We start from the raw sequence: 25,989 nt of genomic DNA, 5'->3' as shown, positions 1-25,989 counted from the left end.
TCCAAATACCTTACATTGAGGGTTAGAGCTTCAGCATATGAATTTGGAGGTGGGGATACAAACATTCAGTCCTTAGCAATGAATTATTGGATAAAACAAGAATCCATACTGATGTAAATAAATAAATGAAGAAATTAAAAATTTGTTGAAGAAGAATGGGATATTTACATAGTTCCAAAGTACTTCCCCACAAAATACTTATTAATTTCAAGGGGAAAACAATTAACCTCACAGTGGAGAAGGTTTGCAGGTATGAGATTAATCGAGTGAGAAAGGTTAACATCTCCAGTAATGGGACAAAATGAAATCAACTGCTATCTGAATGAATGGAGTGAGAAACTCAGAATCTCTTTTGTGATATTCCTGCAAAGATGAATCACCTGAATGTAAAATCATGAGGAAACACCAGATAAACACAAATTTAGAAATATTCTACAGAGTAACTGTAATCTTCAAAAGTGTCAAGGTCGGGCTTCCCTGGTGGCGCAGTGGTTGAGAATCCGCCTGCCGATGCAGGGGACACGGGTTCGTGCCCCCGTCTGGGAAGATCCCACATGCCGCTGAGCGGCTGGGCCCGTGAGCCATGGCCGCTGAGCCTGCGTGTCCGGAGCCTGCGCTCCGCAACAGGAGAGGCCACAACAGTGAGAGGCCCGTGTACCGCAAAAAAAAAAAAAGTGTCAAGGTCATGAAGCCAAGGAAAGACTGAGAAACAATTCCAGATTGAAAGAAACAAAAGAACCACAACTAAATACAATGCCTAATTCTGGTCTTGATTCTGGACTGGATCCAGGTCCGGATCCAGTATGTCCTTTAATGCTGTGAACGACATTATTGGGACAATTGGTGGAATTTGAATGCAGTCTGAGGATTAAATGGTAGAAACATATCAAGGTTAACTTCCTGATATTGAAGCTTGTATTGTGCTTAAGTATGAAAATGTCCTTGATTGTAGGAAATTCCCACCAAAGTATTTGAGGTGATGTGGTATCCCGTCAGCAATTTTCTCTCAAATGATTCAAGAAAAAATTATTTGCACTGTACTTGCAACTTTTCTTTAGGTTTGAGGTTGTTTTCAAACTAAAAATATATAATTTAAAAAAAAAAAGGAGCAGCACAGGGTAAGGGGTTGAGGAGCGTGGGGACAGGAAGGGACCGAGCAGGGCATGCTGCTGCGTTAAAAGGCTGTGAGTGTGGGTCTGGACAAGAAGGAGGTATTTGAGCAAAGACTTGAAGGAGCAAAGGTAAGGGAGTGAAGCAAGAAAATATGCTGGAAAGAACATTCCAGGAGAATGGAACAGAGTTCAAGATAGGAGCTGGCCTGGCCTGGCCACAGAGCAGCAAGGAGCCCTGTAACTGTGAGCAGGGAGGAAAGGAGTGGGAGTCGAGGTCCTGGAGAAAATCGTGGGAGAACAAAAACCTGCAGGGCCCTGGGCTTTTGTAGGGACCTGGGGCCGTTGTAGGGACCTTGGCTTTTACTCTGAGTCTCGCAGCTGCTGCAGGGTTTTGAGCAGAGGAGTGACATGATCTGATGAGGCTTTAAAATAATTCCTTTGGTTGCTGTGTTGAGAACAGACTACACAAGACAACTGGCCTGGATGCTTCAAAAATGTTGATGTCATGAAAGACCAAAAAAGGTTGGGGGACTGTTCCAGACTAAAGAAGGCTAAAGAGACCTGACAACTGAATGCAGTGTATGATCCTTGACTCGATACAGCATTTTTCTTTAAAGGCTGTAAGGGGTGTTTTGGAGATGACTAGAGAAATTTTAATATGGATTATATATTAGATATTATTGCATAAATATTAAATTCTTTAGGTATGACAATATATTACGCTATAATGTGTTGTAGTTACATATTACAAGGTCTTTACTCTTAGGAGACACAAGCTGAAATATTAGAGGTGAAGTGTCATCATGTCTTCAACTTACTTTGAAATGGTCCAGAAAAACACACATACACAAACAGAGCAAAAGCAAATGCAAAATGTAATCAGTTAGTGAATCTAGGTGAAAGATATACAGGTACTCATTGTCTATTCTTTCAACTTTTAAATATATTTAACATTTTTCACAACAACAGACTCTAAGAAGTATATCCATCAGGGTTCTCCAGAGGAACAGATCCAATAGGAGTCATATATAATATATATAAAGAGATTTATTATAAGGAATTGGCTCACACAGTTATGGAGTTGGGAAATCTCCATGGGCTGTAGGGTAAATTGGCAAACTGGAAACCCAGGAATGCTGATGGTTTAGTTCCAGTCTGAATCGGAAGGGCTGAGAACCAGTAGAGCTGTTGGTGTAAATTCTAGTCTGAAAGCTAGCAGACACAAAACCCTATAAGAGATGATATTTCAGTTCAAGTCCCAAGCTGGAAAAGACCCATGTCCCAGCTCAAGGCCGTCAGGCAGGAGGAGGTCCCTCTGTCTAGGGGGATGGTCAGGTTTTTGTTCTATTCAGGCCTTCAACTGATTGGACGAGGCCCACCCACTTTAGGGAATCCCCTAATTCCTAACTGGGCCAGATTATGAGGTTGAAAACCCCCTTCAAAAGCACCCTTTCGGGCTTCCCTGGTGGCGCAGTGGTTAAGAATCCGCCTACCAAGGCAGGGGACACGGGTTCGAGCCCTGGTCTGGGACGATCCCACATGCCGCGGAGCAACTAAGCCCGTGCGCCACAACTACTGAGCCTGCGCTCTAGAGCCCGCGAGCCACAACTACTGAAGCCCGCGAGCCACAACTACTGAAGCCCGTGTGCCACAACTACTGAAGCCCGCGTGCCTAGAGCCTGTGCTCTGCAACAAGAGAAGCCACCACAATGAGACGCCTGCGCCCCGCAACAAAGAGTAGCCCCCGCTCACTGCAACTAGAGAAAGCCCGCGTGCACCAGCAAAGACCCAATGCAGCCAAAATTTAAATAAATGAATTAAAAAAAAAAAAAAGCACCCTTTCAGTTACCCGCCAGATTAGGACTACATTTCCCAAGAGCCCTGCGGGGGGCTCTCGTCTTTTCTCCTTCTCCTTTCCATTTGTTATCCAGGCCCCACCCCACTGCTCGTGCCAGCCAATAGCGAATTCGCCTCTCCCGCCGGCATCAACAGGACGGGGGCGGGAACGTTTCAGGAGCCGTGGGGGCGGGTCCTGTGGCCTCGGCTTCATCTTTTAAGTCGGAGAAGCAGTTTCGCTGTGGCAACTGGCCCAAGCTAATTCCTTCAAGAGTCAGGACTTGGAGAAGGAGACTGGCACTAGTCAAGAGCAGGCGTGAGGAGAGATAATATTAACCTTTCGCCCAAGGCTACTGACCAGTCTGATCTTCGGCCTTCTCCTGCAGGGAGTGAATCTGCTGCCGAAACTCGAGAGTCCAGTGACTCGGCAGGAGAAGATGGCGACCGTGTGGGATGAGGCTGAGGTGCGCGCTGGGAGAGCTGGGCTCCCTGGAGCCGGGGCCAGTAGAGAGACGCACGTGGCGGGAGCGGAGGCGGTGGCTGGGGTGGGGGGTTCAAGGTCTAGCCCGGTCCCGGGGTTGGGACCGCTTGGGATGTGGGCAGGCGTCCCGACCCCTCCATTCTGGTTTTATGGGCGGGGAGTGGGCTAATTGAGGCTGTAAGTGGGCTTACTCACAGTCCTGAGTTAACTGCCCTGACTTTAAGAAAGAAAAATTTGTTTTTCACAGCAAGATGGAATCGGGGAGGAGGTACTCAAGATGTCCACAGAAGAGATCATCCAGCGCACACGGCTGCTGGACAGTGAAATCAAGGTGGGCTCACAGCCCCTATGTCAGGCGGTGAAGCCCGCACACAGCAGGCCCTGGTGATGCACCTGCCTCGCTCACGTCGTTCTCGGCCTCCCTAGGCGAGGTGTGGGGACCGCAGTTTCCTTCTCGGACCAGGAAAAAAGAAAACTAAGCTTTAAAAGGGACCAGAAGAGGGACAGGGTGATGGGAAATGAGGCCTGAGAGAAGGAATCATCAGCCTGCCTTTCCCAGCAAGGTCTTTAAGTATTCCTCTCAAGAATCCTTTTAGGAAATCCCCATTTTACAGATGAGGAGACTGAGGCCCAGAGTTTTTGTTTGTTTTACTGTGGTGAAGTACGCAGCCTGTAACAAAAGGCAGAACCTAAAATCTGTGTTTGCGTGACTCAAAGTCTTGCTTTTTTCCCTTTAGTACAACTAATACTTCACCGGGAGGTTTCCACACTGGCCTCCTGTTCTGACCTCTGTTGGTTATGGACACAGGTGCTGAGCATTCAGAGAGCCTTGGAGCTGAGTGAAGGGGGGCAGGAGGGTCCCCCAGGCAGCCTGGATAAAGCTCACCAATTACAAGGCCCTAGGATAAGCTGAGCTAAAGCTGAATATTTGCCTCCAATCACCCTCATCCCAGATCATGAAGAGCGAAGTGTTGCGGGTCACCCACGAACTCCAAGCCATGAAGGACAAAATCAAAGAGAACAGTGAGAAAATCAAAGTGAACAAGACTCTGCCGTACCTGGTCTCCAACGTCATCGAGGTGTGTGTGTATGTGGAGGGGAAGAGAGGGGTCAGTGGGGCTTGGGACAGCCTGCGATGGGCCCACTGGGGAAAGAGTGGATGGGTGTTTTGAGGCCTAAATTGCATGTAAGAGCTAAACCTCCTAGGGTTTCCTCTCCAGTGTGCATTTCCAGGGAGGTATATAGGGCCTGAAAAAGCCTTGGAAGCCTCACATGTTTCCTTTTCTACTGGTTATTTTTCCCGGTGGGTAGATGAGCTCTGCAGAGAAGCAACACCTGAGCAGAGATCTTACTGATCTGGTTTATTAACCGCACCTTTGCTGGGCTCAGGGCTAGTCTGAGGAGTGAGGTGGGAATGGCCAGCCCTGCCAGAGTTGAGATTGTCTCAGCCTCAGAAGTACTGGGCTCTGGAGAGTTCAAGGAACTGAGCTGGGCCTCTTGATCTGAGCTTTTTCCTTTCCCAGCTTCTAGATGTTGATCCCAATGATCAAGAGGAAGATGGTGCCAATATTGACCTGGATTCCCAGAGGAAGGGCAAGTGTGCAGTGATCAAAACCTCTACACGGCAGGTGAGGCCGGCCCAGCCATAGGAGAACTGAGGAGGGTGAGGGGTGGTTGTGGGACAGGGAGCCTTACCAAGGGCAGTAACTGAGGCTGCACCTGGAATCCTTCCTACAGACGTACTTCCTGCCTGTGATTGGGTTGGTGGATGCTGAAAAGCTGAAGCCAGGAGACTTGGTGGTGAGTGGTGTCCCTGAGCCCGGGCGGGGCTTTTCCAGCGAGGTTTCTCCCGCTGATTAGCTGAGCCCCTGGCCAGGCCATTGTTGGTCCTGAATGGCTGCAGAGCAGCCTGCTGAGTCTGAGAGCATGTCTGCCTGCCCTTTGACTCTTGTGTTGCCCACTCTTATATCTTGCCTTTCATCCTGTAGACACCCGTCACCCAGCCACTGAGGTAGGCCTTGAGCTGAGACAAATCTGAAGTCTTTGTGCTGTGTCCCCAGGGTGTGAACAAAGACTCCTATCTGATCCTGGAGACCCTGCCCACAGAGTACGACTCGCGGGTGAAGGCCATGGAGGTGGACGAGAGGCCCACAGAGCAGTACAGTGACATCGGGGGCCTGGATAAGCAGATTCAGGAGGTGAAGGAGGCATGGCAGCCTCGCCAGCCTTTTGTATTTCTCTACTTCAGTGACCAGAGCACTTTCCTCCAGTGTGCCTCTTACCCTCATAGCACCCTAGGGAGGCGAGGAGGAGACCATGTCACAGTTCAGGAGACTGAGATCTCCTAAACTGAATGACTTGCCCAGGATCTCAGAAGGTTAGGGCCAGAGCCAGGACTGGAACTCAGGCTCCTTCTTCTTGGCCCAGTGTCTTTTCTGCCATATCCATCTGTCCCTGGGGAGTCCATAGCCAGCCGTGGTGGGAGCGAGCATTCTGTGTCCTCTGGGTGTGGGGGAAGGAGAGGGCAGTGTCTCTGAATTGGAGTAGGAGGGTTTGAGATAGGGGTTGAAGCTCTTCAGGGTTGGGCTGTCCACAGCCCAACAGGGCTTCACTGTCCTCACCCAGGACTTCTTCCTGGCAGCTGGTGGAGGCCATCGTCCTGCCAATGAACCACAAGGAGAAGTTTGAGAACTTAGGGATCCAGCCTCCGAAGGGGGTGCTAATGTACGGGCCCCCGGGCACGGGGAAGACCCTGCTGGCCCGGGCCTGTGCTGCACAGACCAAGGTGAGTGCTTTGGGGGCGCTGAGGAGGAGATGGGCGGGGCTGAAGCTCTGCCAATGGGCTCAAGTCGAAGGGGCTTCTCATTGTGCCTTTGGCCTGATCTGTCCACCCCACCCCCGCCCCAGGCCACCTTCCTGAAGCTGGCTGGCCCCCAGCTGGTGCAGATGTTCATTGGGGACGGTGCCAAGCTAGTCCGGGACGCCTTTGCCCTGGCCAAGGAGAAAGCTCCATCCATCATCTTCATTGATGAGCTGGATGCCATCGGCACCAAGCGGTAAGGGGGTGGTGAGTGCCACCAAGGGGATGGCTCTCAATTCCAGCCCTCCCACCCTGTTCCCTGCTCCCCCTGGGATGGTGGAAGCTCTGTTCTTGTGGTTGTACTTCTTTTTTGTTTGTTTTTTAGAAGATGTTAGGGGTAGGAGTTTATTAATTTTATTTATTTATTTTCGCTGTGTTGGGTCTTCGTTTCTGTGCGAGGGCTTTCTCTAGTTGCGGCGAGCGGGGACCGCTCTTCATCGCGGTGCGCCGGCCTCTCACTATCGCGGCCTCTCTTGTTGCGGAGCACAGGCTCCAGATGCGCAGGCTCAGTAGCTGTGGCGCACGGGCCTAGTTGCTCCGCGGCATGTGGGATCCTCCCAGACCAGGGCTCGAACCCGTGTCTCCTGCATTGGCAGGCAGATTCTCAACCACTGCGCCACCAGGGAAGCCCGGTTGTACTTCTCAAATCCTCTTCTAACTAGCCTCCCTGCTTTGTTTCTCTTCCTCTGACCATCCTTTGTCCTCACAGCTACCAGCATGTTCCTTACAAAACTTCGCTCAGCTGCACCCACAGTCCCTCATGCAAACAGATCCTGCTTTCCCTTCCTGGGCCTCCCCGTTGCTTCTTGGGATAAATGCTGGGCTTGCCGTGGCCTGCAAGGCCCCTGTGTGGCTGCCCCTGCTCCCCTCCAGCTTCATCCTGTCCCTGTCTTCCCCTTCCCCTTCCCTCTGGACTCCCTCCACAGTGTCCCCTCAGTTTGCAGGCCCGGTCTGGCGGGAGAGATCTTGCACCTGCTGTTTCCTCTCTGGAATGTGCTGTTCTTTTCCCCCTGTTCTCCATTGGCTGGTTGCCCAGCCGATGTGTTTTAAGCCTTCAGATCTCTCAGCCTGAGGGACAGTTCCTCAGGGACGCTTGCTTGGGCTCCCTGTTACGTGCCAAGTCTGGGCCAGATATCTGTATTTCTGAGTTTTAGCTCAGATATGATGATACGTTCATCAGGGGCATAGGCCAGGCAGTGGGTTTTGCTCACTCTTTTATCTTAAGCCCAGCACCTGGTCCCAGGAGCTTCTTCAGTCCCTGACACCATTTCTGTGCTGGTCCCTGGGCTGGGGGCCCCAAGTTGAGTGAGACTTTGCCCTGCCCGGACGGGCTGGGTTGGGCTTCTGGCGGTGGAGGAGAGGAGGGCTCTCCCTGGGCTGTGTCCTCACCAGTGTGCCGGGGCTCCTGTGGGCCCAGCTTTGACAGTGAGAAGGCCGGGGACCGGGAGGTGCAGAGGACGATGCTGGAGCTTCTGAACCAGCTGGACGGGTTCCAGCCGAACACCCAAGTGAAGGTGAGTATTGTCACTTCACAGGTGAAGAACGTGGGGCTTAGAGGTCAGGGGATCTTCTCTGTCATCTGGCTGACGGAGCTAGGATTAGAATTGGGGTCCGTCTTGACTGTTGCCTGCTGTCTCATACGGACCCTGAGCTACCTCTTTGCCCGTCGTGGCCGTGACTGTTGCCTGTCTGTGAACCCTCCCTTCTCAATTCAAGTTTCCGCTTCTCCTGTTGCTCAGGTAATTGCAGCCACTAACAGGGTGGACATCCTGGACCCTGCCCTGCTCCGCTCAGGCCGCCTGGACCGCAAGATCGAGTTTCCGATGCCCAACGAGGAGGCCCGGGCCAGAATCATGCAGATCCACTCCCGAAAGATGAATGTCAGGTGGGCAGAGACACGAGCAAGGCGCTGAGACCTGAAGGGGCAGCAACAGAGCTGTCTCTGTCCTCTTTGTACGGACCTTCCCCAGGCCTAGGTTCCCCCCCCTCCATGTCCCTTACACACAGAGCACTGTTCCACGTGCTGGCCTCCATTTCTCCCCAGGTGCCCTGACAGAGAATCGTGCTGGGGCTCAGGCCCTAACTGAAGGTGCTCTGCTCCTTAGAACCCACCTGCAGCCCCCCCCCCCGCACAGCCCTCCCCCAAGATTGGAAGGTGTGCAGGCTGGAGGCCCTGTTTCCTGGCCACCCCTGCCCCAGCAGATGAACGCAGCCCAGCATGGCGAAGGGCCGTCGTGCCAGGGGCCAGATGGACCTGGGTTCAGATCTGTGTGACCATCAGCAGGTGGCGTGACCTCTCTAAGCCTCAGTTTTCTTATCTGCGACTTGGGGATAAGGTCTCCGACCTCACGGGGTTGTGGCGATGTCAAGTGCGGTACTTGGCGCACGAGGTCAGTAAGTGGCAGCAGCAGTGCTGTGCTGATGCAGGGCCCGCGCTGCTTGGGAGCCGGAGAGATGGCTCTTTTGTCTCCACAACCTCCTGTTCCCCTGCCTCAGGCGGAATTCCCGAGTCTCAGGTTGCGGACTTCTAGAATGCTCGCGCCCAAGGGACACTAGAAGTAACTTGGTCTAATCTGCTTTGACCTACCTCCGTTCCTCTCCCCCTCTTGTGTGGAGAAGAGAACAAGGCACAGTAGGGGAAGGGGCTCGCCCGTGATCGCGGCGAGTCGACCTCGCTGCTCGACGGAGGCACGTGGGAGGATGTGGGCTCCCCCACCCGCTGCCCGTAAGTAGCTGAGTCCTGTGATCCCTCTGCACCTCCCAGCCCTGACGTGAATTACGAGGAGCTGGCCCGCTGTACAGATGACTTCAACGGGGCCCAGTGCAAGGCCGTGTGTGTGGAGGCGGTGAGTGCTGGGCCGGACGGGTGGGTGCTTCGTGCCCCCGCCCCTGGGCGGGCTGCTGGAGGCTGCTGAGGGGAAGAGGCTGAGAAGGCGGAGGCCTCTGGGAGCCAGGCCAGCTCTCTGGGGAGGCACCCTAGAGCCTGTCTTTCCCGGGCGCAGGGCATGATTGCGCTGCGCAGAGGCGCCACAGAGCTCACCCACGAGGACTACATGGAGGGCATCCTGGAGGTGCAGGCCAAGAAGAAAGCCAACCTGCAGTACTACGCCTGAGGGGTCGCCTGCCGCACCTGTTCTCTGGCCTCTTGCTGGTTAAAATGCGTAATAAAGGGTGGTTTCAGGTTCCTGCCACCTGTCTGGCTCGCCTTCCCTGGGCTCTGGGTAGAGGAGTGGGGGCAGGTGCAGGAGGCCTCTTCCCCGGGGGCTGCTGCCCGAGACGGTCGAGGGCCTCCAACGCCTTGTCGGGGGGAGGCCGTCTTGGAGGGGGGTGGGTGCCACAGCTGTTCCCCGGGGTCTTCTGCCTCCCCCATCAGACCTCTCTCTCCACACTGCCTGGCCCACCTCTCTGAGCTTTTGAGGCCTGTGGTGCTGCAGCTCGAGGATGAGGGGCCTGAAGGGAAGCCAAACTGGTTTTTCCCTTCTTTTTTGAATTTTGGTGCTCTGGCCTTAGGCCTCGCTTCCTTACAAAGCCCTTGGCTCTGGGTCTCTGCTCCCTTGTTTCCTGGCCCCCAAGCCTCCCGTTTCTCTACACGTTCCTTTTAGCTGTTGGCCTGTCTCCTCTGGCAGAAAAATGAACGTTGAGCAAGATCTACTCTGAGAGCCCTTCTAGGCCTAAGCGTGGACATGCTGTGTTCTCTCCCACCCCGAGATCTGCCGTCAGCCCCATATCCTGTCAGCTTCCTTTACCATCTTGCTGGGCCTCTTCTGTCCACCAGCCTTGCAGCTCCCCGACCTGGAACCTGACCTAGTGGCTCACCGTTCACTGAGCGCTCACCCCGAGCCCCACGCTCTGCAGGTTGTGTGCATGGGTTTATCTGGTTAAGCACAGTAACTACCGATAGGGTAGCCCCACCTTATAGATGCATTTCGAGCAACTGCGCCAGGGTTGCACAACTCTTAGATGGCATAGCTAGGCTTCAAACCCAGGACTAAGAATAAAGCCTAGTTTATGTTGTGCTGTCTTAGCAGCTTTAGCCACCCCCTGAATGGCCTTTCAAAGCAGCAGCCCTTTAGAACTCTCTGTCAGCTCTCACTTGCCCCCTGGCAGAAGCCCTTTACCCTCCTTTTCCCATCACCTCCCCTGAAGGGACATGCCCACAGTCACAGAGCTACTGACTGCCGCCAGCCTGTCTGGAGCTCCCCTCTCTCCAGTCCCACCGCCTCCGAGCCGCCATCCTGAGTGTCAGGGTGCACCCCCATTGCGCTCTCGGTGATCCCACTGACTTCCCATCCCCCGGAGGAGCCCCAGCACAGCCTCGGAAGTGCTCTTGTTCTGCCTCTGTCCTGGGCTTAGCTGCCCCCACCCCTGCACCTCTTACCCCGACCCCCCGCGCCCACCTACGTGAAGCTGCAAGCACCACCCTCACCCCTGACCTTGGGGTCCTCATTTATAAATGGGGCCCCACTGCCTCCTTCAGCGGGCTGAGTGCCATGACTGCACGTGCATCTGTCACCCAACACACGAGGAGCCGCAGGGCCTGCTCAGGGGAGGCGGGGACTGCCGGGACAGCCCCGGGTTCCTTCCTCGCTTCTGTCAGGCCTGGACCCACCAGGTCCTGGGCGTGTGCGTGTCCCAGTCAGGTGAAGCAGAGCCCTTTTTGCTGAAAAAGTTACTGAGTCAGGCGCTCCCAGCTCAGGATACAGCCCATCTGGGCTTCACGGCCCCCGTATCAGCCTCCGTGATGTGGCGCGGACGTGCTGTCCGCCAACAGCCTGCTGAAGGTAGGAGAGGAAGTGGGGCTCCACTTCTCCCTTCTGCTGTCTCCGAACAGCATTGGGGAAGCAGCTCCCCCGTGCCTCGTGCTGTCTTCATTCTCAGCATAGTCGCTGGGGGTGAGGGCATGGTTTAGAATAAAGATCTCATCTTTTCTTTCTTTTTAATGAAAAATAACTATTTCACGGAGGCCAAACCTGGAGATGACTCTGCGGATGGAGCTCCCTTCCGTGGCTAAAATTACTCCGGGGGCAGGCCAGGAAGAAGTCCTTGGTTCGTAGGTCTATGAGGACACCACCCTTGGGGGTGACGCGGGCTATAATGGCCCAGAGCCAGGCTTGTTTTATTGGCATAAAAAGCTAACAACAAAATAAACCGGGAAACATGAAATAAAATATATACCCTGAGAAGCACCCCCAAAGTAACAGAGACGAAGCAGGAGGCCCGGGAGGCGGGGATGGCGGTGGAGACCAGCTGCGCGGCCTGCAGGAGCTGGTGCCCGCAGAGCGGCCAACCCAGCTGGAGCACGGGGAGCCCGGGAAAGCCCCGCTGGACCATGGGCTCACGTGTCAGAACGGAGGCAGCCAGTTTGTGTATATTTATTTGCATCTCATCTACAGAACAGGTATTTACAGATACAAGTGGAACCACAGCAAAACTGCCGTAAAACCATTCGGACCCTCCTGATGGCTACTTCTCAAGACGCCCACGGTCAAGCAGCAGGGCTGGAGCCTGGTTGTGGAGTGGGCCAGCTGAGTACCTGGGCGTCAGCCAAGGGAAATAGCCGGGGCTTATGGCTTCAGCATCCCCAGAGCACATTCCTGAGTGCTGACAACGTGGAGCCCCCGCCAGCCCCGCCCACAGTGGGGCAGGCAGAGGCCCGGGCTGGGGGTCGCGGGGGCAGCCACTGCTCGCGCTCTGCCCGGACTCTGTGCTGGCACGAGCATCCCTGAGCCGGCTGCGAAGCCTCTGGCCGGGGCTGCTCACTGCCCTGCTGGCTGCTGTTTGGCAGCTGGAGGTGGCAGAGCCGCTGGCGTTGCCAGGAGCATTCCCTGGGGGAACAGGAGCTGGGCCTGGGCGAGCAGCCGCGGGGAAAGGCCTCAGAAAGCATCTCCCGGCTCCACGCTGGGCGGGGTAGGACTGTCAGTGCTGAGTGGGGCTGGGGGCTACACGAGCACCTGCCTCTCCTTTCTTTGGCCTTGGAGCTGGTGAAGGAAGGGCCAGGACACTGGACACAGCAGAGAGGAGGCGCCCCAGCCTCGGTTCCTGGCTGCCCAGGGCTGGATGCACGTGCAGAGAGGTCTACTCCCTCAGGCCAGGGACCCATGAGGCCCCAGCAGGAGACAGCTGTGGGGCTCCCTGCAGCCCTGGGCTCCTTGGGCCGCTCTCACTCCTCCTGGCGTCCCCGTGGGCAGAGGCCTCTGCTTGGGACCAGTGTTCCTGTTCCTCACTGCCGACCCCAGGAGGTGCAAGATGACAGGGTGGCAAGGAGAGAAGACCACAGTGTGGCTGGGGGCGGGCGTGGGCATCGGGCCCTGGGCCCGGCACACGAGGGATCACAGTGTCGGTCGTGCACACCACACACACGCACGCGCACACGCACGCGCACACACGCACACACAGTCACAGAGTCGATCTGAGTCTCTTATTGCTGCGCAGGGGGCGGGGCGTCAGGGGCGGTCACTCAACGAAGACCGAGAACAGCACCATCACCACGATGCCCGTGCAGAGGAGAAGCACTTGCTGCAAGGAGCGCCTGTGGGGAGAGGCCAGCGGCTCAGGGGGGCACTGGCCGAGATGCGGGGCGGGGAGGCCTGCGAGTGGCAGTGCCAGCGGGCAGCTCACCATGGGTCATCTTCCTCCAAGAGGTCGGGCAGCACGTTCACCAGGGCGATGTAGAGGAAGCCGCCAGAGGTGAAGGGCAGGATCCAGGCCACAGTCTCCTCTGCAGCAGGAGAGGCCCTGACTGGCTGGGAGCCCAGGGGGGCCATGTGTACTACACTCCCTCCCACAGGGTGGGCCGGGGGCGGAACCTGGCCGGGCCACCAGGGTCAGGGCAGCTGTGCCCTTTGGCTGGGGCCCCTCTGCTGACCGCCACCACCCACCACGCCCGTACCTACTCCCTTGGGGGACTGCGTACAGATGGCGAAGCAGGCGCCCAGCAGGCCCCCCAAGGCCGTCGAGAGCTGCAGCTTGGCTGCGCTCCATCGGTCAAAGCCGGCCCGGAGCAGGATGGCAAAGTCGCCCACCTGAGGGGAGGTCCAGACGATCACTCTGGGCCCCAGTGGGACCAGATCCCCTGAGCATCTCAGGCATGGATGCGCACACCAAGCCCCCTGCACCCGCCCCGTAGCTGGGCCCACCCTGTGCCCCAGCCCGCATCCCCTCGGCTGGGCACCCCCGTCCCGAGGATGCTGGAACACAGCTGAAATGGCGGCTGCGGCCTAGTAGGCTGAGCAGCTGCAGGCCTCTGTGGTCCAGCTGCCCAAGCCCACCATTGCTGGGTGGTCCCTCCCCGAACCCCTGCCCCCAGCTCCGCACCCACACGGCCGGTCACGGGAACCCTCAGGCACGCACCTCATGGGGTATCTCGTGCAGGAGGATGGCCGCGGTGGTCAGCAGCCCGATCTGCAGGGAGGGGAGCGAGTCTGTGGGGTCTGTGCCGAGGGCTAGGGCACCCGCTTGTCCGCTCATTCTACAAACGTTTGCTCTGCTCTGCGTGCCCTGGCTGGGTACCATCTGGCTGCTAGGAATATCGCAGCGAATGAAACAGACAGGGAACCTGCCCCCAAGAAGCTAACAGCCTGGAGTGGAGAGGCAAGGACTGAGTAAACGGACAAAGAACCACGTGATTACACACCATGACGGGTGCCGTGGGGAAAGGATGGACCGGGCGCCGTGGGACATGATAGGCCTAACTGAAATGAGGGGTCAGCAAAGGCCTCTTTGAGAAAGTGCACTTTAAGCTGAAGCCTGAAGCCTGAGGAGCTAGCAGTTCAAAGAGTGGGAGAAGGAACATTCCAAGCAGAGGCAACGGTGGGTTGGAGGCTACCAGAGGGGAAAGAGGTTGGCCAGTTCAAGAGTAGGCAGACCCTGGGGCCAAAGCACAGAGGGAGGAGGTGGGGGGGAGAAGCATCTAGAAGCAGGCAGAGGCCAAGCACAGCAGCCCGGCAGAGGCCTGTGATCCCAACAGGGAGTGTTCGCAGCAAGAACAGACCAGTCAGTGGTGGAGACAGAAGGAGGCCGTGTCCAGGAGAGCAGCAGGGAGGCGCAGACGAGGGTGCTGTCATGGAGGGAGCAAGGAGATGCCTGGGGACCTATCTTGGAGGCGGAGCCCACCGGTTAACGCAGGCACCAGCCTTCCCACCGAACGGCCTGGGTCCCGTTGCCTTAGCCCCTCACCTTCTTGCTCACGAGGAAGCTGGCGGCCACAGCCAGCCCGTGGGTGAAGTTGTCTATGGTGTTGGCCAGCAGGTTGAGATAGCCACTGACCTGGGTGAGGGGAGAGAAAGCTGGGTTGAGCCGGGCAGGCAGCGCTGAGTTGGGCCAGCCACTCGGGGTGGGGCGGCTGCAGGAGGGGGCCCTGGGCGGGCCACTCACTTTGATGTTCCGGACCACGGCGCTCAGGCCGGGCCCTGCAGCTGGCTGGGCCAGATGGTGGCCTCCACTGAGCGCGGCCGCAGCTGCAGGGTCTTTGCTGGGGGCCTAGGGCCAGGAGAGGGAGGGAGACGTGACATTAGATGCCCCCCACTCGGCCAGGGTGGACAGAAAGGGAGCGAAAGTTGGAGAACAGATTAAAAAGGAACACGCCCTGTATCTGGCTGGACTCTGCTGCTCAATCGGCCGGGTGCCCCCAAACCCAGCAGACCCTCTGCCTCCCGCACTGCTCTCACTCTTAGTCTATGAGAAGAAGCCACGGCACGGGCTGATGCCCAGATCCTTCCAAACAAGCTGGCCCAGAATCCCAGAGCTCCCAGGAAAGGGCCAAGAGACCCTCTTTTCAGGGCTTGACTCAGAACTTGGGCCTCCAGGCCCTGGCACCACCACAGAGCAGAGGCTGACCTGTGTAGGCGCTGGGGTTTGGGGCTCACCTGGCTAGTCTCCTCCTTCTCCTTGCTGTCCAAGAACATCTTCTCCAGCGCCAGGAAGGTCAGGAAGCCAGCAATGACCCACAGTCCCAGTTGCTGTTGCTGCTGCAGGCTCTGCCCCTCACCACCTGCAGGGGGCAGCACTGACACACCAGGCCAAGCCAGGGCCGCAGAAGGGGGGCTACTCGGGATGGGACCTAGTCCGGGGCCGTGACAGGGGCAGGGCGCCAGGACTGGCTGGTGGGGCAGTTGGGCCCCAGGAGCTCCCACAGGGACCAGGGCACTGGGGCCAGAACAAGTTCCCTGCCAGACGTCCAGAACCCCCTCACAGTCATTCTGCAGAGCAGGCAGGGCCTAGGCCATCCCGGGGCATGGGCACCAGTTCCCACCTATCGCCTGCCACCCTCCTGCCCCCAGCCTGTGGCCTCACTCACCAGAGCTGGCACTGTACGTGTAGGCCCACGCCTCGGGCAGCAGGTGGAGAAACACATTGCCCAGGAGTCCCCCCAAGGCAAAGCTGAGCAGCTGCTTCAGGCGCCGGGCCCCAGCTACAAGGCAGAGACATGGGGCCTGGGAGCTGGGGCACCAGAGCCCCTGGCTTGACCTCTGCCCCCCCCCCAGCTTACTGGGCTACTCGTGTGGTCCCAACCAGACTGCAAGTCTCCGGAAGGCTGGACACGGGCTGCCGGCCTTCCTGGGTCCCCAACCCGTCCGTCCCAGCAAGGGCTGGTGCCCAGCAGGAATACACCACGACCTGCGGGCCGACTGTGGAGCCACTACTGCGTCAGGGTTGAGAGACTGGGCTTGGGAGCCTGACAGGCCCCAGCTGCCCAACCCGCCAGCTGGTAACCTTGGGCAGGTTACTTCTGGGACTCCATTGCATCATCTGTAAACTGGGGACAAGTGTATCTATCTGATGGAGATCGTGTGTGAATCAAGCCAGCGGTGCCGAACCTTTTTGGCAACAGGGACCGGTTTCGCGGAAAACAATTTTTCCACGGACGGGGGTGGTAACGCGAGCGACGGGGAAAACGGCAGATGAAGCTTCGCTCGCTCGCCCCCCAAGCGCTCACCTCCTGCTGTGCGGCCCGGGGGGGGGGGTTGGGGACCCCCGAATTAAACAACAATACATACAGCAAGTGCTTAGTAAGTGGGAATTTTTCTCTTCTCAGCCACTGTTACTCTCAGAAAAGTGGCAGAGATTTGAGGGCTTGTGCAGACGTGCAATATCCAGAGTTAGAAGGGCCCTAAGGAGGCCGTGTCGAAACCCTTGGTTTGATAGACAAACTGAGGCCCAGAAGGAAGAGGCAGCTTGGTGGTAGGGTGGGATCCCAGGGGGAAGCTGCTGCTTCCAGGCTGTGTGACCTTGGGCTCCTCCAAGAACTTCTCTGTGCCTGTGCTTCCCCATTTGTAAAATAGAGCTAATAATCCAAGTCCTCCCTAGGTTGACCTCTCAGGGATGCTCTGAGAGGGGCTGAACCGGTATACAGGCAAGACAGCAGAAGAGGGCCCTGTTCACAGCTGGGGCACCAGCCCTCAGCCCAGTGCCTGGCACAGTTGCGTTCATAACCATCAGCTGAATGAACAGTTCTTGGAGCCTGGCAGGCAGCACGAGCCCCCGGCGGACCCTCATTTCAAAGATTCCCGGGGCCTGGGCCAGACCTACCGTGTCATACTCTTGGGTGGGGGTGACAGGCACCTGCACTTTTAGCAGCTCCCCATCTGATCTTCTTTATCTTTCGTTACAGCACGTCACCTGTGGACACGTGCCCAGCCAAGGAGAAGCCTCTGCCAGGCCTGCACACACCTGCCAGCCCCCCTCTCCAGAGGCAGGCCAGCTACCAGCCTCTCGCGTGTTCTTGGGTGAGGCCGCCCCAGGGGCTCTGGGTCTGAGCGCCCTTCTGCACAGTGAGCAGGGACTGAAGGGAGAGGCAGCGCCACGCAGCCCGCTCGCGAACACGGAGCCCCGTCCCTGCACCGGGGCCGTCTCCTAAGTGCTTTGCCGACGTTAGTTCATTTAATCGTCACAGTAACCCCTGTGAGGTAGATACTATTATTATCCTTGTGTTTAAGGTTGGGAGCTTAAGGCAGAGAGAAGTGAGGGAACTTGCCCAATACCACCGAACTGGGAAGTGGCAGAGCCGAGATCCGAACCCAGGCAGCCCGGCATCCTATTTCCAGCCTTATTTCTTGCTTCACAGTGAACGTTTGCTGACTCTCATCTTTCAGGATAAACAGATGCGCAAACGAATGAACCAATGAGCACGGCGCACCCTGGCTCCACGGACCAAGGCGAGGAACTAATTGTGCCGTGTCCCCACCCTTCACCACCGACACACTGCCACTCGGGACGAGCGGCAGCTCGTCTCCCGCGCCATCGGCGGCCCCTTGGTGCCAGGGGAGGGTCACCCACCTTCTGAGCGCAGCGTGGTCCCCGTCTCCAAGGGAATGACAAGCAGCGGGAAGACCCCGCTGAGCCCCACCACGAGTGAGCCCAGGAGGGAGCAGACCCACGTGTCCAGCCTCTCTCCGCTCAGCAGGGCCCCCCAGGACTCGCTTTCCTTATTGTCCAGGCGACAGGCCGCTGCCACCCCCCGGCTCTGGAAGGCCTGCTGGGAACCCCCAGCCCCTCCCAGGAGCTCCAGGGCAAGAGCAGCGAGGAAGAGGAGCCTCTGTCCCGCCATGCCACAACCAGGGCAGGGACATCCAGGCATGCCACGTGCTGAAAAACACAAAGGCCACTTACGTGAGCTGCCACCCTTGGCCGCACACCTGCTTAGGAAACGTGGCATCTTAACCCTCCCCCCACTCCCAGTGGCCATGGCACCCGCCCTCCTGCTTGCCTCCCCCAGGGCCTCTGAGGATCCCAACGATGGGTGCACAGAGTAAAAGGGCTCTGCTCCGCCACACCCCACTCTCAAGGAGCACACATTTTTTCCTTGGGAGCCAGTTCCAGGCTGTGTGTCAGCCTGTCTGCCTCAGGCTAAACTTTCCTTAATGACAGGGTGAGGAGCTGGCTGGCTGGGTTCCCCTCAGGCACCGGTAGGCCTGGCCCAGCTCGGTGTCTGGCTGCCAGGGGAGCCTTGGCTGCCAGGATGCGCCCCGGCGAGGACACCCCCAGGGATGGCGGCCAGCACAGTCTAGCTTGATGGGGCAATGTTAGGAGGTGCAGGTGGGGAAACCAAGCAGCTGAGCTAGGTTAAGACCATCAGGGCTTCTTCCTAGGAAATGAGTCCACTGTCCCTGGAGCACGGAGACAGACAGGAGGTGGGAATGAAGAGAGAAGATTCTTCAGTTAGGAGCTGCCTCACAGATGTGCAGAGCACAGGCTTTGAAGACCGGCCCTTGACTTTGTGCTCTGCATTTACAGCTGCTTGACTGCGGACAAGTCCCCAAAGCCCTTCTCTGAGCCTCAGTCTCCTCGTCTGTAGCAGGGAGATAAGTATTGCCTCCCTCACACAGTGGTGAAAATGAGATGAGCTTGCTAATCAGGTGAGCGTGCCTGGCATGGAGGAGGCACAGAGAACCCTCCTTATGTTGCAGGAGCCCAGGAGCACCAGGCAGCAGCAGTACCCAGCAGGCGGATCACAGGACCTGGACGTGAGTCAACCAAGACGGAAGTTCAACCTGGAAACTCAGGCAAGAGGTTTAAATGTGGTCTACCCTCCCTCATGCTGGCTGTGACCTTGAGCCAGTGATGTCCTTGCCTCAGTTTCCTCATCTGCTGATGGAGGTGGGAGGGAGGGAAAGCAGCTGGCAAAGATGCTCGGGTCTGGAGGTCTAAGGACCTCCAGGCCTTAACGGGACCCTGATGAAACCCTCTGGGCTCCACTGGGGACCAAAGGCAGGACTGCGCCAGGCCGGACTTGGAGGCAGAGGCGGGTCAGGGGACGAGTTTGGGACAGGAGAGGGGGTACCGAGAGAGTCAGAGAGCAGAGGGAGAGCAGAAGGCAAGAGCGGGAGAGCCACGAGTGAGAGAGCCAGAGACGGATGCGGAGGCGGAGAGAGAGGGAGAGATGGGGAGCGACGCGTGGGGAGACGGGGAGAAGAGCCCAGGGAAGTTTAACTCCGGGGCTCCGGGCGAGAGGCCCAGGTCTGATCTGGACAAGCCGGGTCGGGGGCAAGGGGATCGGCAGAGTCCGTCTCGTCAGGGGCTCTGGCCCTGGGGGTGCGGCGGTCACTCACCGTGCGGCGGCGACGGCGGCGGAGGCGCTCCGGACGGCCCCGGCCATCCAGCTGCGGCACAGCGCCCCGCCCCGGGTCTGCCCCGCCCGGCCTGGCCGCCCGGCCCCCAGCCCGGAGCCGCCCCCAGCGTGCGGCCACGTCACACGGGACCTGCCCGGAACGCGACGCGCCGAGCGCCGCGGGGTCGTGGGGAGCGGCGGTGGGAGAGCGCTTCCGCCCCGAGGCCATGGGGGACCCGGGAGGCTGGCGCACTTCCGCTCGGGCGGGCCCGGGTCGGCGGGTTGGGTCGGGCGGAAGTGGGGGCCCCGTGGGCACCCAGCACAGTCCGGCTGCGCGGGGCGGATACGGCGGCCCCGCGGGGACCGCGAGCAGTTGGGTGGCTGCGCTTGCGGGTCAGCCCGCCGCTTCCTCTCTCGGGCGGCAGTCCCAGCCGCGGCCGCACGGGGGCGCGCTCTGCTGCCAGACTGCGCCGTCCCGGGACGGGGTCGGGGTAGGAGGATGGCTGCGGCGCTCCTTCTCTGAGTCAGCCCGGCCTGGCTCCTCCATGAGCAAGGGAAAGGGGAAGTGCCTGCCGCAGGGAGGGGCCTAACCCCGGGAACCTCAGAAGAGGGAATTTTATTCTTACTCATCGAATTATTTTTATGCTTTGGTTTTTCACTGGGAACCTCAGGCCTTTGTCTCCAGGGCTTGTAACCCTTTGGAGTCCAATGCACGGTGGCCTGACACTGCTGCTGGTAACCCCAAACCTGGGGGGGAGCAAAGGCTCTGTGCTTCCCTCACCTCAGACTGGGGCAGCAAACAATAGCATTATCATAACTGCAGTTTACTGAACGCCTACGACGTGCCATTGACACTGCGTGTATTGTCTCCCTGAATCCTCAGTCTATCCCATTGAGATGGATACTGTTAGCCCAGGGTCACACAATAGCACAGATGGCAGAAGCACGATTCAAACCCGCGTGTCCTTGAACCGAGAGCATGTGATAGCACCTCTCACGTACAGGGTCATGGGAATCTGCCTTGGTATTTACACTTTGCATTGTTCTCAGCCAGGACCATATAATACTCAGCAAGGGGCACTTGGGTACTCACTGGGGCAGAGATTGTGACAGGGTGGGAGTCTCCCAGCCTCTGACCCTCATCTGCCTCACGCGGTAATTCGTTTGTCCGTCCTGTGTCACTCTCCCTTACTGGGGGCTCTGAGGGCACAGCGCTCTCACAGTCTGCACCAGTTGCCCGATTCCACCTCACACTCCAACATCTCCCCTTCCTAGACCCCTAACTCCTACCAGGCGGGATCAGCTTTCCTCTGAAAGCCCCGTGTCTGCCTCACCCGCCAGGCCCATAGGTCTACAGAGACGCCCTCCTGTTCTGCTCCCTGAGTTCTGAAGTGGAAGCCCTGAGCTGGTTACTTTGCAAAGGGAGGAAGACACTCAGGGACGCTGCTCAGGGATCTCTACGATGCGGCCCCCCCCCCCATATAAGCAAATCACTCCATCATATGCAAAGCACTTCACAATATACAAATGATTTCACGATAACACGGTCAGCATTCCTGCCTCTAGGAGCTGAGGGCTGCTGGCCACCAGCAAGGGGATGGGCGAGACCCAGCTACAAACACCACTTGCTGTCTTACTGCCCTTTCCTCTCACCTGGCCTGGAACTTCCACCATCAGACTCCCTAATGTATTGGGGGGTGGGGATGGGACTCTAGAGGATGACCATGAGCCGGGAGGGCCAAGTAGAAAGACAGTGGGTGGACTAGTTAGTGTGTGGCCGTTAAAAACAGCGAATTAGGGGCTTCCCTGGTGGCGCAGTGGTTAAGAATCTGCCTGCCGATGCAGGGGACACGGGTTCGAGCCCTGGTCCGGGAAGATCCCACATGCTGCGGAGCAACTAAGCCTGTGCGCCACGACTACTGAGCCCACGTGCTGCAACTACTGAAGCCTGCGTGCTCTAGGGCCCTGCGTGCCACAGTTACTGAGCCCATGCGCCGCAATTACTGAAGCCTGCACACCTAGAGCCTGTGCTCTACAAGAGAAGCCACCGAAGTGAGAAGCCTGCGCACAGCAACGAAGAGTAGCCCCAGCTCACCGCAACTAGAGAAAGGCCGCGCACAGCAATGAAGACTCAACGCAGCCATAAATAAATAAATAAATAAATAAAAAGAAGAGTTCTGGAGGAAAAAACAAAGAAAACCAGTGAATTAGATCTGCCAGGGTCTTCCAAATATGGACGAGTGAGAAAAGAGAGATGCAGACATTTTTTTTTACTATAATCCACTAGTTTAAAATAATGACAAAAAGGAAACTTGTATAGGTACATGTGATTATAGGTATTAGCATATATAAGTCCATTTATAATTGTGAGTAAATAAAAAATATAGAAGATCTCACATCAGCATGGTAACATGGATTCCATGGTGGGGGGAGAAAAAAATATAAAAATATAAAAGGAAAATTTGTAAAAACATGTTAAAACATGTATATGATCATAATTTAAGCAATTATGTAAAAAAGATATGTAAAAGCTTTTATATATATCATATATAAATTAAATATATGATATATATTAATGTACTTAACTCCCTATGCCTCAGTCTCCTCATCTGTAAAATGGATTGCTATATCAAGTAGTTGTGTAAATTGAATGAACACAGAAAACACTTAGAACAATGCCGGGCACATGGGAAGTTCTACTTAAGGATTAGATGTTATTATCATTTACATGTGTGGACACATGTGCATAAAGCAAGTATTACAGTAATGAAAAGAACAGATAAAGACACAGGGTGGGGGCCACCCCTCTCCACTCCTTGCTGAGCGCAGATGAATGTTTTCCAACACATTTATCAACTGGTCTGAAGGCCTCGGGGTATTCCTGGGTCGTGGCACTGGGCAGACAAACCAGAGCCGGGCAGGGGGAGCCCGGACACTGCTTGGCTCTGCGTGGTTGGGAGTCATCTGGGATTGGAGGAGCTGCAGAGCAATTTCTCTGATCTGGCCTTTCTCAGCAACCAGGTCTCAGGCCCCCATTTCTAGAAGGTGGGACTGCTTCTGGGCCTACTGACCAGGCGACGGCTGTGAGACCAGCACAGCCTGGCGCTGGCGTTGCCGATGCCCTGACATCCCTCCCCCTCCTCTGGCGGTCAACGGCTAGAGGCTCTGGGATGGGCACATTACTTCCGCTTCCAGAGTATGGCCTTCGGTGAGAAAGCAGGCCTTCATCTTCTCAGGGCTTTCCATGGGGGTCTGCAGGTAGGCAGCAATCTCTTGTAGGAGGGCATCTGAGGCTCCGGGTGCCCAAGGTCACCCTGCGGAGGTGAGGCCGAGCCGAGCGCTCACCCAGGGCCCTGCTGCTTTTACTGTGGCCTCCAGCTCTGCCTCTCCGGACTGGACCCGCCCCTCTGGAACCCCCGACCCTAACCCTCCCTCAACTTGTTCTTCTCAGGGCAGCCTTAGCTCCCTCGTGAGTTCCTGGGGTGCTTTCTCCCCTGAATCTCCAGCCCTGGCCTGATGATGCCCCAGTGACTCGACAGCAGCCCCCTTCCCCCACCCTCAGCAACTCTTCCTCGGGCAGCCCAGCCTCACTACTTTCTGTCCGGCCTCTCTGCCTCTACAACCCCCTTTGTAACTCCCACCCCACCCCTGGCAGGCCTGGCCTGTTCTTCCCCTTCCACCGTCTCTGTCGATTGAAATCCCGCCCGTTTACAAGGCCGCTTCCTCTCTGAAGCCTTCTGGGTCCGTCCAGGCCCTCGGTGTCGGTGTCTTTGGAGCCCTGAGCCCTGTACCCTGAACACAATGGGACTTCTTCACCCTCCCAACCCCCGTTCCCGCTGTGGGCTTCTGGAAAGAAAGACAAGCTCTTGCCTATACCCTGAATAGAAGTCTGTCCAAATGAATTCAATGTCTCCCTTTCCCCTCTCCTGCCTCAGGAGCACAAAGTGGGCTGAAATTCCTGGGCAGTATGCACAGTAATCCGAGCGTCCGCAGGGCTCTCTTTTATTTAATTTACGTTTATTCATAGATTTGCTTCTTGTTACCCCTTCCCCATCCCATCTCACTGCTTCCTTCTTGGGAGAATCGGAATGTTAACAGTCCTTTTCTTCCCCTAATAAACATAACAGACAATATGCTGTCCAGTTTGGCCTTTCTTTTGAAATAAGGCAAAAAGCTCTTTTAAGGTTTTCTTTTACGTTATTCAGTGATGTTTACAATTGTTCCCGTATAGGTCCTGCATAACTCTTAATAAGTTTACTTTTAGGTATTTTACATTTTGTGGGTATTTAAAAGAACATATTTCCCATTACATGTTAAATGTTGTGCGCAGGAAGGCAAATTATTTTTATGTGTCCCTTTGATACCTGGTAAGCCAACTACATTTTCTTACTGGTTCTAATCATTTCTCAGTATTACTCTTGAGTCTTTTAGGTGGGTAATCATGTCAGCTCCTAATAACAAAAGTATGAAAAGGAAGGAACCGACATTGTTTTTTGTAGAGGTATGGTTTGGCTTGGTTTTGAACTTCATAGGCAGTATTTGTCTTCTGGGACTGGCTTTTTCGCTCAACGATACGGGTACTAAGATTCATTCATGATACGGGGTGACGCTGGTTCATTTGCTTGCACTACTGAACGGTGTGCCATGTGTGAATGAACCCTCTGTAATTTATTTACCCATTCTCTTGTCCATGGGCATTTGGGTTATTCTCTAGATTTTTGCTGTTCAGAACAGCGCAGCTTTGAACGTTCCCGTTTCTGTCTCTTGGAGCATATGCCCACGTTTCTCTTGATTTTAAGCCTAGAGGGGCATCTGCTGGGCCTCGGCTTTATAAGATAAGGCCAGATTGTTTTCCCCAGAGGTTGTAGGGAGTTGCGCTCTGACTAACAACGCACTGGAGATTCCGTGGCTCCACCTCTTCTCCAGCACTTGGTGCTGTCAGACTCGTTCATTTTTGCCCGTCAAATGGTATAAAATAGCATCTTATTGTGGTCTTCATTTGCATTTCCCTCATCACCAATGAGCTTGTGCATCCCTCACACGTTCATTGGACGAATGTGTTTTCTTCTTCTGTAAAAAAGGCTGTTCACGTCTTTCGTCTATCTTTCTGTTGGATTACTTGTTTTTTTTCCCATGGATTTCCACGAGTCCTTTTTGTGTTTTTGATGTTTATCCATTGCGGGTTGTACGTGGCAGACGTCAGACGTCTCACGTCTCCTCCAGTTTGCGGCTTGCATTTCACTTTCTCAAAGGTGTCTCCACGTCTCTCCTCCCTCCCACGCTTGGGCCTGGGACGCTAGTGTGCGTGTGGTGTGGATGGGGGCGTCGTGTCTCTCAGAACGCCGTGCAGACCAACCCCACCGCTCCTCCTGCTCCTTGGGGCTTTAAGGGACCCTAATCTCCCTCCCATATTTGGCTGAGGCGGCCTGGATGGGGAGCCCCTGTCTGGTCTGCTTGGGGTGGGCATGCTGCGGCAGGGAGGGCCTCACTGCGATGGTGCGCCCCCCGCCCCCCGCCCCAGGAGTTATTTATCACTTCCGGCTCCTCACCTGGGGGCCGGGCGCCTCTCTGCTCGGCTGGGCAGCAGCCCGCGGCAGCTCCGGCGCTCCCTGGGGGCGGGCGGCCTCGGGGGAGGGGCGCTCGGGCCGGCCTCTCCGGAGGCGGAGGCGGGGGCCAGGCCTGCGGCGGGGCCTGGGATGGGGGGCGGAAGCTGCCCGAGCAGATAAGGACCGAGGTCGGTCCTGCGGTGAGACTGTGCGGGACGCTGCCTCCGCCGAGCCCGCCCCCGCACCCTCTGGTCCCGGCTCCCCGGGCCACGGTCGGCCCAGCGGCCCCCTCCCTCCCTGCAACCCGGGGCTCGGCATCCTGGGCGTTGATCCCAGAGAGCAGTGAGGGATGGTGCTCCGGCCTGCTCGTTCCGTTCCAAACCTCAGTCATTGCAGCTGGAACATGGGGGTAGGAGTCTCCAGTTCCCCCCCAGGGCCGTTAGGGATGGAACAGGTGCAGGCTGGTGAAATCCCTCTGTAGATCTGGGCCTTTTGTAAAGGATGGGTACCCCGAGTGCCTCGCATTGCCCCTGCGGTACCCGCTGACTCTCCAGGCTTCATCCCCTGTATAGATGGGAAATTGGGGGACTTGCCTTAAGTCACAGAGCCAGCCAGCAGGAAGCAAGTGGGGAGGGGAATGGGACTCTACAATCTGGGGGCCCTCTTTAAGAAAAAGATTACAAAATCACAAATACAAATTTGCTGAGGCCTCTCCCAGGGCCTTGGAAGAGGCCCAAGTAAGTGAGAAGCGCAAGTCCAACTTCTTGGTTTCCTGGCCTCACCCTGCAGGCCCCCTGGAAGGGCTTACACCCCTCCTCCAGGAGAGGGTCAGACACCACCATAGTTGCAGGGTAGGCTCAAGATAGTACAGCGGGGGCCTGGAGGAGTCCGTGCTGCAGCTGGGCCCACCCCCTTGCATATGCCTAGGCAGCCCTCTGCCAGCCCAACCCAAGATCAAGAGCGGTCAGGCATTTGGGGACTGCACCACGGCTGGGTGGGGCCAAGCCCTTGAGTCCCAGCCAGGCAAGGTTTACTTGCCACTCAGGGCCTCTGACCCTGTGGGCTGGCAGTGGTAGGGAAAATTCCTAGGAAAAAAGGAAAGGGGAACC

The 25,989-nt window shown here is 56.6% G+C and overlaps 2 protein-coding genes across 3 annotated transcripts; one reads left to right on the top strand and one right to left on the bottom strand.

The window, feature by feature from the left end:
* Positions 1-3,096: 3,096 nt before the first annotated feature.
* On the top strand, positions 3,097-9,480 carry PSMC3 (proteasome 26S subunit, ATPase 3). The gene is made up of 12 exons (XM_059069603.2): positions 3,097-3,412; positions 3,677-3,760; positions 4,383-4,508; positions 4,953-5,057; positions 5,167-5,229; positions 5,490-5,627; positions 6,071-6,214; positions 6,337-6,485; positions 7,707-7,803; positions 8,029-8,174; positions 9,054-9,135; positions 9,292-9,480. Exons 1-12 carry the CDS (start codon positions 3,386-3,388, stop codon positions 9,400-9,402), a joined length of 1,272 nt encoding a protein of 423 aa, XP_058925586.1. The 5' UTR covers positions 3,097-3,385; the 3' UTR covers positions 9,403-9,480.
* Positions 9,481-11,645: 2,165 nt separating this feature from the next.
* On the bottom strand, positions 11,646-19,422 carry SLC39A13 (solute carrier family 39 member 13). Of its 2 annotated transcripts, XM_059069607.2 has the most exons (10): positions 19,336-19,422; positions 17,564-17,872; positions 15,585-15,698; positions 15,154-15,278; positions 14,663-14,767; positions 14,465-14,554; positions 13,640-13,690; positions 13,179-13,311; positions 12,908-13,007; positions 11,646-12,818 (listed from the first exon to the last, which is right to left on the bottom strand). In XM_059069607.2, exons 2-10 carry the CDS (start codon positions 17,862-17,864, stop codon positions 12,743-12,745), a joined length of 1,095 nt encoding a protein of 364 aa, XP_058925590.1. In that variant the 5' UTR covers positions 17,865-17,872; positions 19,336-19,422; the 3' UTR covers positions 11,646-12,742. The 2 variants fall into 2 exon arrangements, with proteins under 2 accessions (XP_058925590.1, XP_066893275.1); XM_067037174.1 differs by lacking the exon at positions 14,663-14,767 and having other exon boundaries at positions 19,336-19,418.
* Positions 19,423-25,989: the final 6,567 nt, after the last annotated feature.

This window comes from Kogia breviceps, chromosome 7 (genome assembly GCF_026419965.1).
Source record: "Kogia breviceps isolate mKogBre1 chromosome 7, mKogBre1 haplotype 1, whole genome shotgun sequence".
NCBI classification, from domain to species: domain Eukaryota; kingdom Metazoa; phylum Chordata; class Mammalia; order Artiodactyla; family Physeteridae; genus Kogia; species Kogia breviceps.
This window is presented reverse-complemented; position numbering and strand designations above follow the sequence as displayed.